This window comes from Scyliorhinus torazame, chromosome 3 (assembly GCF_047496885.1).
Source record: "Scyliorhinus torazame isolate Kashiwa2021f chromosome 3, sScyTor2.1, whole genome shotgun sequence".
NCBI classification, from domain to species: Eukaryota; Metazoa; Chordata; class Chondrichthyes; order Carcharhiniformes; family Scyliorhinidae; genus Scyliorhinus; species Scyliorhinus torazame.
The window spans coordinates 103,735,781-103,747,928 of record NC_092709.1 but is presented as its reverse complement, the minus strand read 5'-3'; the positions used below and the strand labels follow the sequence as shown (position 1 = coordinate 103,747,928).

The 12,148-nt window shown below is 49.1% G+C and overlaps 1 protein-coding gene across 5 annotated transcripts in view; it reads left to right on the top strand.

Annotated features, from left to right (window-relative positions):
* Positions 1-12,148, top strand: part of dclk2a (doublecortin-like kinase 2a) — a 528,903-nt gene that overhangs the window by 306,422 nt on the left and 210,333 nt on the right. For all 5 annotated transcript variants that reach the window (XM_072496080.1, XM_072496079.1, XM_072496083.1 and 2 more), the window contains exon 3: positions 11,466-11,568. In XM_072496080.1, the coding sequence (XP_072352181.1) occupies positions 11,466-11,568 (103 nt within the window). The remainder of the gene's footprint in view (positions 1-11,465; positions 11,569-12,148) is intronic.

The window sequence follows — 12,148 nt, the reverse complement described above, 5'->3', positions numbered from 1 at the left end:
ACAATAGAATCAACGGCATATCTACTTAACCATAGAGACTTAAAGAGCGAGAAAATATACAGAGCAAGGATAAAGAGAGAGCCGGGGGGGGGGGGGGGGGGGGGGAGGGGGGGGGCGCAGAGGGGATCAGAAAGGAATTGTGCGACTTTTTAAAAAAAAAATTAAGTATGGCATTTTGAAAATCTTCAATAATTTACTATTTGAGTGAATGAGACTACATTTTCTGGGCCAGAGAGTTTGACTGGAGGTATTTAATGATTTTTTTTTTAACAAACAATTTTATTGAGGTATTTTCTGGCATTGTAAACAGTTACAGATTACAGAAATATGCAAACATCAACGAAAAACCAACACTTCAACCAAACCATAATGCACATACCCGCTCCTCTCTCATAGACACTACCCGCCTATTTATCCCTCCTACTCTCCTCTAATCTCTCTTCTCCCCCCCCCCCTGCCTGCTGACGTTCACTCTCCTGCGAAGAAGTCGATGAATGGTTGCCATCTTCGGGCTATCCCCAATACAGATCCCCTCAAGGTGAACTTGATTTTTTTCCATACCCAGAAAACCTGACATGTCCGAAAGCCATAGTTCGGTCTTCGGGGGTTTTGTGTCCCACCATGCCAGCAGTATCCGACGCCGGGCTATCAGGGAAGCAAAGGCCAGAACCTCGGCCTCTTTCTCCCCCTAGACTCCCGTGTCTTCCGAAACCCTGAAAATTGCCACCTCTGGACTCATGACCATCCTTGTTTTCAGCACCCGGGACATAACCCCCGCAAATCCCTCCCAGTACCCCCTAAGCTTAGGGCATGCCCAAAACATGTGAACGTGGTTCGCTGGTCCTCCTGCGCATCTAGCGCATTTGTCCTCTACCCCAAAGAATTTGCTCATCCGAGCCACCGTCATGTGGGCCCGGTGAACGACCTTAGACTGAATCAGGCTGAGCCTGGCACATGTTGCGGTTGTATTTACCCTACTCAGGGCTTCCGCCCATATACCCCGTCCTCCATCTCCCCGCCGAGCTCCTCCTCCCATTTGAGTTTCAGTTCCTCCGTCTGGGACTCTTCTCCCTTCATGAGGACCTTGTAAATATCTGAGACTCTACCCTCTCCTCCTTCTCCTCTAGAGACTATTCTGTCCTGGATCCCTATTGGCGGGAGGCATGGGAAGGATGGGACCTGTCTGCGTACAAGGTTCCGCACCTGTAAGTACCTAAAGTCATTGCCCCTTTCCAGCCCAGCTTTCTTCTCCCACTCCCTCAAACTCGCAAAGTTCCCCTCCAGGAACATATCGCCCACCCTCCTCACTCCCGCCTGTCGCCATGTTCGAAACCCTCCATCCATGTTCCCGGGGGCGAATCGCTGGTTATCACAAACCGGAGCCCAGACCGACGCACCCACCTCCCCTGCATGCCTTCTCCACTGGCCCCAAATCCGCAGGGCCGCCCCCACTACCGGGCTGGTGGAGTACCTGGCCGGTGCAAGCAGTAGGGGAGCCGTGACCAGGGCTGCCAAACTGGTGCCCCTGCACGAAACCGCCTCCACCCGCTCCCAGATAGACCCCATACTCACCATCCACTTCCTTATCTTGGCTGTGTTAGCCGTCCAGTAGTAGCTGATCAGATTCGGCAATGCCAGTCCCCCCTCGCTGCGGCTCCTTTCAAGCATCGCCTTCCTCACCCACGGGGATTTTCTCGCCCAGGCAAAGCTCATGATGATTTTGCCGGTCCTTTTGAAGAAGGACCGTGGGATAAAGATTGGGAGGCACTGGAAGAGGAACAGGAATCTAGGGAGGATTGTCACCTTTACCATCTGCACCCTCCCCGCAAGTGACAGCGGGAGTGCATCCAATCTCCGAAACTCCCTCTTCATTTGTTCCACCACCCTAGTCAAATTTAACTTGTGTAACCTGCCCAGTCTCGTGCCACCTGTATCCCCAAGTATCGGAAAGTTTCCCCAACCAGCCTAAATGGCAGCTCCTTCAGCCTATTCTCCTGGCCCCTTGCCTGCACCACAAACATCTCACTCTTGGCCATATTTAATTTGTACCCTGAGAACCGGACAAACTTCCTCAATGTTTCCAGTATATTTTCCATCCTGGCCAGTGGGTCCGACACGTACAGAAGCAGGTCATCCACATAAAGAGAGACCCTGTGCTCCAAACCCCCCCCCCCCCCCATGTCATTCCCTTCCACCCCTTTGCAGCTCTCAGCGCAATCACCAACGGTTCTATGGCCAGCGCGAACAGCAATGGGGAGAGTGGGCATCCCTGTCTGGTTCTGTGATGTAGTCTGAAGTAATCTGAGATCCTGTTCGTCCTTACGCTAGCTTTTGGGGCCTGGTACAATAGTTTAACCCAATTAACCAGTCCCTCCCCGAACCCAAACCATCCGAGTACCTCCCACAAATAGTCCCACTCCACCCGGTCGAAGGCCTTCTCAGCGTCCATTGCCACCACTACCTCCACCTCCTTGCTCGTCGGGGGCATCATAATCACGTTAAGCGAACTTCTCAAGTTGGCTGTCAGCCCTGTTTGGTCATCCCCAATCACCTCCAGTACGCAGTCCTCAATTCTAAACGCCAGGACCTTGGCGTCCACATTGATCAGGGAGATTGCCTGTATGACCCGTAGGATTCCAGGTCCTTGTCCCGCTTTAATATCAGCGAGATGGTGGCTAGCGACATCGTCGGAGGCAGGGTCCCTCTGTCCCTCGCCTCATTAAAAACCCTAGTCAGGACCGGTCCCACTACCTCTGAGAGTTTTTGTAAAACTCTACTGGGTATCCATCCGGTCCCAGGGCTTTCCCCGACTGCATGGCCTTTAGGCCCCTCAGTACCTCCTCTGCTCTAATCGGGGCCCCCAGCCCGTCCACTAGTCCCCCGCCTATTTTTGGGAAGGTTAGTCTGTCCAGGAACCGGTTCATTTCCTCCGGCTCCTCCGGGGGTTCTGAAGTGTAAAGCTTACTATAAAAGTCCCAAAGTACCTTATTCAGCCCTGCCGGGTCCTCCACTCTGCTCCCCTTCCCGTCCACCACTCTACTTATTTCCCTGGCCGCCTCCCTCTTCCTGAGTTGCTGCGCTAGCAATCTGCTGGCCTTCTCCCAATGCTCATACACCACTCCCCTTGCCTCCCTAAGTTGTTCCATGGCCCTACACGTGGATAACACCCCCAGTTCCGCCTGCAGTCTCCGTCTTTCCCTGAGTAGGTTCTCCCCCGGGGACCCCGCATGCTCTTCGTCTATCCGGTGAATCTCCTTAACCATTCTATCCATTTCAGCTCTGTCCGCCCTATCCCTGTGAGCCCGAATTGAGATCAGCTCCCCCCTCACTACTGCCTTCAGCGCCTCCCACAGGGTCGCTGCTGAAACCTCCCCCATATCGTTCACTTGCAAGTAATTTTGCATACACTTCCGCAGTCTCTCACATATCCCCTCCTCCGACAACAGTCCTACGTCTAACCTCCATTGCAGGCGTTGGTAATTCGCCCCACCGACCTGCAGGTCCACCCAATGTGGGGCATGGTCCGAAATAGTGATGGACCATGGTCCGAAATAGTGATTGCTGAGTATTCCGTATTCCTTACCTCCCCTACACAGTCCCTGCTCAAGATAAAGAAATCATTCCTAGAGTATACTTTATGAACATGCGAGTAGAACAAATAGCCCCTTCCTGTTGGCTGTCTGGCTCTCCATGGGTCCACTCCCCCATTTGCTCCATGAACCCTTTCAGCTCCCTTGCCATTGCTGGGAGCCTACCCGTTCTGTGACATGACCGGTCTAGCCCCGGGTCAAGGACCGTATTAAAGTCCCCCCCCCCCCCCCCCATTATCAACTTATGTGAGTCTAGGTCCGGGATCTTCCCCAGCACTCTTTTGATAAAGTCAACATCGTCCCAGTTCTTCGCATATATGTTCACCAGCACCACTTCTCCCCTCCAGCTTGCCCCTTACCGCAAGGAATCGTCCCCCGCCGTCTGCGACTACGCCCTCCGCCTCAAATTGAACCCGCTTATTGATCATAATTGCTACCCCCCCTGGACTTAGAATCCAAGTCCGAGTGGAAGACCTGGCTGATCCAGCCCCTCCTTAGCCTAGTCTGGTCAGACACTTTCAGATGTGTCTCCTGCAACATAATTACGTCCGCCTTTAGAGCCCGCAAATGCGCGAACACACATGCCCTTTTAACTGGCCCATTTAGTCCCCTGACATTCCAGGTGATCAGCCTGGTTGCCCCCCCCCCCCCCCCCCCCCGGTCAGCCATAACCTTTCTTGGGCCCGCCCCCGGCCCATACGCCGCGCTGATCTTGGCTTGCCTCTTGGCCGCCTCCACCCTAGACCTCTTCGCCATTACCTACTTCAGACCCCTCCCACGTCAGCAGAATAACTCTTTCCCCCCCCCCCCCCCCTAGCAACATCTCCCGATAGCCCCACCCCTGCCATCTACTGGCTGTATTCACACACCCCACCTGACGAGCCAATCTGCTAGCCCGGTGACTCATCCCTCCGGCGCCCCCTTGTCTCACTCCCATTATTTCCCGACCTCATCTCCCCACTCATCAACTCACCATCCCCCACTCTGACCCACTGGAGCAGCCTCACTAAAATGGGAAAGATCAAACAAGATGGAAACATCAAACAGCACCGTGAGGCTGCTCCAGGTACAATACCGTTCCTGCTGTGTACACAGATAAGTGTTAACCCACGTCCCTTTCTGAGCATTAATAAAATAACAACACAGTAACACAGTACCCGTATATCACCCACCTGAAACAAACATAAAAACCCCAACCAACATCTTTAATCCCCATTGCTTACCGGCCACCTTTATGTTACAATGAAGGCTCCAGCACACCCAGAGAACACGATGAAAGGTACCAACAACAGCAGAAAAAAGAGAAAAGAAAAAAAAAAGAGCATACGAGAGAGGGATCCCCTCCCCCCTGCAACCCCCGTAGGCAAAAGCGGCCCAAAAATACATCACATGGCACCTTTAAAGCAGTAAACAGTTGACCATCAGTCCAGGCACAGTAGGCATCCCCCCCCCAAGCGATAACTCTCAGACCCTAGCTTGTGTCCGTGAGTCCTTTTTTCGGGACCAGCCCCTGATCCCTCGCGAAGTCCATCGCTTCTTCGGGCTCGGTGAAGTAGTGGTGTTGGCCTGATGCGTGACCCAAAGACGAGCAAGAGCAGATCAAACTTCATGTGCTTTTTAAGTAACACCTCTTTAACTTGTTTAAAGGCTGCTCGATGCCTGGCCACCTCCTGGCGTAGGTCCTGATAAATGCGAAGAACCCTGTTATTCCACGTGCTGCTCTTAGCGCTTTTGCCCACTGCAGCACCCGCTCCTGCTCCACAAAACCTGTGGAACCTAATCACCATCGCACGGGGGGGGGGGGGGGGGGAGGACCCCGGACGCACTTGTCTCGCCTGTACTCTGTGTGCCCCCTCCAGCTCCGGCAGTCGCGGAAAGGTGTCAGCCCCCATCAGCTGTATCAACAGGTCAGCCGCAAACGCTTTGGCATCTGCTCCCTCAGCCCCCTCTGGGAGGCCGATGATCCTCAGATTTTGTCTGCGGGCTCTATTTTCCAGCTCCTCTACTTTGTCCAGCAGTCTTCTCTGTCTCTCCTTCAACCCATCGACTTCTAGCGCAGCAATCGTCTGTGCGTCTGCCTGCTCCTCCACCGCCTCTCCCAGCTCCTTAACGTTTTCGTCCTGGGCATCCAGTCTCTGGTTCAGCTGATCCACTGCCTTCTGAAGTGGGTCCAAGTTATCCCGCTTCAACGATTCAAAACTGCTTTTTATCACCTGCAGCATGTTTTCCAGCGCCTGCTGGATCGCCGGGTCCGAGGTCCGTAGGTCCACCATCTTTGCTCCCGGGTCAGCTTCCCCTGCACCTTGCCTTTGTCCTTTCCTCTCCCGTTTTCGCTGCTTTCTGCTCTCCCCGCGGTTCCATGCATCTCTGCCCGTTCCTCAGCACCTCCCTGGCCGTCTTTCCAGCGCTCCACAGTCCCGCAAAACCGGGGAACCAGGTCCTCAAATCCCGCCGGAGTGAGAGCCACCGAATGTGCAGCTCATTCACTCATCGCCGCCACCGGAAGTCCGTATTTAATGATTATTACCTTGTGTTGAGTTTAATAGCCAATTACTGTGCAAATGCAGCAATTTCATGAAAATCAAAGGGCGTTCAAGGACAAGGTGCCATTTGTGTAAAACTAACAACAGAGCGACACACATTGCCAGCAACTCATGGCTTCACAATTCACAGAGCATGTTTTCCTTGCCACACATTGCTGGCTGATTTGCCCATAGCGGTGTTTGTTGGTCATGCTATTATTTATTTCAGCAAATGCTGGTCCATTATGTGCATTTTTCAATATGCATTTGGGAAATGTTTCACTAAAAATGTGTTAGAAAATCCTGATTAATTTATAGTTTGATCAAAATTCAAATCAAAATTCAAAAGATATCGAAGATTATAATTTCCATGGCACTCTCCCGATCTTCTGTCACAACTTCGGAGGGAGATTGATGGAACCCCTGAAGGCATGATGTAAATAACAAAATAAAGAAGGTTCCTCTTACGACTAGCATAGCTAGGAATGGCAGCTTGACATGTGGATAAGTCTAGGTGTAAAGAATGCTTGCACAAACACACAGGTCAAAGGATATTTGAAGTAGCCTGTCTTTAGTTTTCATAATCTATTTTCTCCATTCCCCTGCTTCCTGTAATTCTTTCCCAGAACGACTGTAAGAAAAGGGAGGGTGGAGCTTAAAATATTCACAATCACTGGAGAAAAAGTAGTAGGCTGACAAATCCCCTGGACCCGATGACCTGCATCTTAGAGTCATAAACAAAGTGGCTGCGGAGATAGTGGAAGCATTTGCTATAATCTTCCAAAATATCCTGGATCCCAGAAAGGTCCAACAGATTGGAACACTGCAAATATTTCCCCATGTCCAGACTTGAAGAATTGATCTCTTTGATCACCCCCTCCCTCTCCCTTCTAAGGGTGTTCTTGAGGCCTCTTTCTCTCCTTCTGTCCACCCTCCGTGCTAATGCCTCCAATGTTTCATCCCTCACTTTGGAACCCTCTCTGTCTGCCCTGGTATTCAATTTTCTGATGTTTTAAATTGCAGGAATTTTCTTCAGTACAGCTTTTCTCTTTAAGAAGAGTGCAGCCTGCCTTTACGAAGAAATTGTTGGCTGTACCATGTGGTTTGCAAACAACGCTGCCTGACTCCCTCTGCTGAGTGCAAAGGCAGTGTTTCGGAGAGAGGAACAGTCTGGGAGCCTCACTGAAATCATTTGGATGAATCAGTTTCACCAGGTTGTTGCTGACCTTGATCTGAAAGGTGTGGGCAGGTCGAAAATCACGAATCCCCATTGGGAAAAACAGGGCTCTCAAATCCTTAGCCTTATTTTTCTGAAAAATATTTAAGTCACCATTTCCCTCAAGAATTAGGAGTGTATTTATCAGGGTGCCTAACCCAAAGCTAACGGGCAACCTAATGGTTATGGTAGCCTAATCTTTACATTCCTTTTATTTATAGAGACACACATCACAAGCATGCATATCCACAACCATAACTTCAGTCTGTTTCTTTATTCAGTTAATGCCCACCATCTGCATACAGGACATTTTGTTTTGTGTCACTAAGATTGCATTTTCTGAACTCCACCTATCCTGACCCAAGATGGTCGGCTAATTTGGCAAAAGCAGAGGACCACCTAATGCCTGTAGAGCTGGTTTGGAGTTTAAAATCACACAGCATCAATATGCTTCTGCTGCTTCTCCAGTCTGACGAGTTTTAGACACTGACTTTCAAGGTTATCTGGAGTTTAGTAGGAAGGATGGCTTTCACCTTTAACAAGTCTTTCCTTCGACCAGTGAATCAGGTTGCTTAGGCTCAGGTTTAAGATTAGCAAGTCTACCAGAGGGTAATTGGCTCATTCCAATCTCCCTTTACCAGCTGAGCTTTCAACAAGATTCTGCTTGGGAAAATAGACACTATTTGGTCAGCTGACAAGTGGAAAATGTGGTTTTGTCCTTAATAGGAAGTTAGATAGGAAAGCAAGTTGTGAGGAGGATACAAAGTGTCTCCCAAGGAATATAGATAGGTTAAATGAGTGGGCATAAAATTGCCAAATGAGAGTATTATGTGGGAAAATGTGACCTTCTTCACTTTGGTAGGAAGAATAGAAAAGATGTATGCTATTGAGATGGAGAGAGACTGCAGAATCCTTCAATACAGAGGTATCTAGGTGTCCTTGTACACAAATCATAAAAGGTTAGCATGCAGATACAGTAAGTATTAGGAAGTGAATTGAATGTTGGCCTTTATTGCAGATGGGATAGAGTATAAAAGTAGAGAAGTCTTGCTAACTGTATAGGGCATTGGTGAGACCACACTTAAGAGTACCATCTACAGTTTTGGTCTCTGTATGTACGGAGGAATACACCTCCATTGAAAGCAGTTCATTGAAAGCAGTTCAGAGAATGCTCCTTAGGCTGCTTCCTGGATTGAAGGAGTTACCTGATGAGGAAAGGTTGAGCAGGTTGGAATATTCTCACTGGAGTTTAGGAGAATCAGGGGTGATATTATTGAATCATCTTACAGAGTGGATGCTGAGAGGATGTTTCCCCTTGTGGGGAATCTAGAACTAGGGTGAACAGTTTAAAAGTAAGAGGTCTCCCAATTAAGGTTGAGATCAACAGGAATGTCTTCTCTCAGAGTGTTGTTAGTCTTTGGAATTCACTATGCTAGAGAACAGTGGAGATGGGGTCATTGAATATATTGAAGACTGAGTTAGATAGATTTTTGATTTATGAGGGAGCCGAGGGTAATGTGGAGGGTTGTGACTGCAAGGGTTCTGGTCAGATCGTTTGCACCCAGTTATAGGTGCTGAAGTTAGGGGTACTGGACTGACCATCCTCCTTGTGGGGTAAGTGGCGCAGAGGGAGCACAGAAGAGACCATGTTGTTTGCAGAGGGAGAGGAGGGGAAAAGGGCTCCTGACAGGAGGCTTTATCCACCCTGCATCTTCCAGGAGCATTGCCCTTGCCTTAACCTAAGCCAAATTCTTTCTGCTCAAAGGACTCTTCATAGACTCAGGTGGCAAAGTGGCCACCAGGGACCGGGTTCCATTCTGATCTTGGGTGACTGTGTGAAGATTGCACTTTCTCCCCGTGTCTGCGTGAGATTACTCCAGGTACTCCGGTTTCTTCCCACAGTCTAAAGATGTAAGGTAAAAGGTAACAGTAAGGTCACCATAGTCCCAGATGAGCATAGACTACTTTTCGTTTGAGGATGAAAGCTGACTGGTGGCGATTTAACCTGAGGATCACGAAACCTCAGACGAGGGGCAAGGTTGAGAAGGCAGGGCCTTCATGAATAACCTCAGCCAGTACAGGAATTGAACTCGCTCTGCTGGCCTTGCTGAAAGATGTGCAGGTTAGATGGATTGGCCATGCTAAATGCCCCATAAAGGTTGGGTGGTGGCATGGGCCTAGGTAGCGTGTTCTTTTGGAGAGTCAATACAGACTCAAAGGGCTGAATGGCCTCCTACTGCACTGTAGGGATTCTATGATTCTTCGCCAACCACTTCTAGCACTAGCTGCAGCAGGCCTGCACCTCTCTTCAGACTGTCTTTAATCTCACATGAATTTGGGCCCTGCCCTGAGTATGCAGCCAGTCAGCAGTGTGTTTAGTGCTGGACTGCATGTCCTTGTCATTTTGGGCAGCAACATGATGTGTGTTTGCTGCCTACATTGTAATGAACAGATGTAAGTTAATCGTGCACCACGATTCCGGTGTCTGTTATTGGGCCTGCTCCAATTTCTCTCCCCCAGTGTGTCTACTGTTGATTGGTGTATTGAACAGCAAAACTGATCATAAAATGTGGGTGTATTGCCTGATCCAGTGGTGACAGAATGGACACATATTCGAACCTACTAAATAGTAATCGTGTCAGATGAGAATGCACCACTTCAATAGCAACTGCTTGTCTCTCTGCAACAAGCCCCAACTAATCTAAAATCATTTCCAGTATTTTCACTATACAAAGTCTTGTTTACCAATCAATGTTAATCATTGCCGATCTCCACTCCAATCCTCTATCAAATTGTTAGCACTGTTGCTTCACAGCGCCAGGGTCCCAGGTTCAATTCCCAGCTTGGGTCACTGTCTGTGCGGAGTCTGCGAGGGTTTCCTCCGGGTGCTCCGGTTTCCTCCCACAAGTCCCGAAAGATGTGCTGTTAGGTCATTTGGACATTCTGAATTCTCCCACTGTGTACCCGAATAGACGCCGGAATGTGGCGACTGGGGGCTTTCACAGTAACTTCATTGCAGTGTTAATGTAAGCCTACTTGTGACAATAAAGATTATTATAAAAAAGTTGTTTCCAGATCCTTATCTTCTGTACAATCCTGCCCATGGATTGTACCCTGCTCTTGTGCCCGTCTGCAACTCTGGCGAGTGTGACACCCCAAAGGATAGGGCTTCAGCTCAATCTTCAGAATCGCTGACATGGTGCGAAAGAATGAGACCCAAAAATCCATACGCTTGGGACAAGACCAGAACATGTGTGCGTGGTTAGCCGGAACCCCCTGAACAGCGCTCGCGCCTGTCGTCCATCCCTTTAAAAAAAGCGACTCATTTTGGACTTTGTCAGGTGCGCCCTTTGTCAAGTTTGATCCTTAAATTGGATCAAACCAAGCCTTGCGCACAAGAATGTGGAGTTCACCCAGCGAAGGGCCTCACTCCAACCCTCATCATCCAAAATGGGTCCCAAATACCCCTGTCTGCCTCTTTGAGAGACAAAATTGAACATATGACCATATTGAGGGTGCCATGTATATAATCATTGAATATCTACTGGACAGAAGGAGGCCATTCGGCCTATCTGCACCAACCCTCTGAAAGAACGCCCTACCTCGGCCCACCCCCCCAACCCCACATAACCTTTGGACACTAAGGGGCAATTTAGCATGGCCAATCCACCTAACCTGCACATCTTTGGACTGTGGGAGGAAACTGGAGCACCCGGAGGAAACCCATGCAGACACGGGAAGAATCTGCAAACTCCACACACCCAAGGTGGGAATTGAACCCGGGTCCCTGGCGCTGGGAGGCAGCAGTGCTAACCACTGTGCCACCTTACCGCCCTGTAGATGTAAGAGATTGTCATAACTGATCATTTGAAAAACCTATTGAGTAAAGATCTGCGTGATTAAAAGAACAATAAAATGGCTTCAGCTGGGAGACTTTTATCACCATGGCCTCCTTTGCTGCTTCCAGTGTTGATTGGTGAAGAATCAAGATGAGTAGCTCCTTTTGTCCTTTGAATTGCATTTCCTTTGAGCAATCCTGGCTCTTATAGTTAACATTATCCTATTTTTTGTATTGAGGCACTGTTATTTATGCAATTTGTCCAACAGATGATTACTGTTGAATGTTTTCTCTTTCAGATCATTTGCCTGCAGGATTTCTTTGGGGACGATGATGTCTTTGTTGCATGTGGTCCGGAAAAGTATCGCTACGCCCAGGATGACTTTTTGCTGGACAGTAGTGGTAAGAATCTGTGGCTCCTTCTGTGGTGATATGCATCACTGTAGATACACAAAGGGTTAATGTAAATACACATAGACTAGATAGACACTAGAGGGAGCACCAGAGACATGACACACAGACATTCATCCAATAGGTCAGTAAGATAGGACACGCCCAATGGGCATTCACGATACACACAGAGGTGACACTACCACAGGGGGGCATTACTCAAACCCATATATAAGGACACTGCACACATGATCTTCCTCTTTCCAGTGGAGACACTCAGTGTGTACACAGGATTGATTCAACATCACACCCACCACCTGGATTGCAGCAGACTGGTTAGTCAGTCTGAGTAGCTATAGAAGGATTAACAGTAGAGGCGAACCCGAGTAGGAGAATTGTAAATAGTTCAATAAACGTGTTGAAGTTATCTCCACGTCTGAACCTTCCTTTGTCAGAGTGCACGTCAAGGAAGCCGCTTATGCTACGCGAAGAGCATAACAAGACACCTGTGTATGATTCACGCTGAATCTCTCTCTTCTCCAAGTGACGTGATTTTCTTTGGCTGCATAATTATACTGATTGTTTTTTGTTT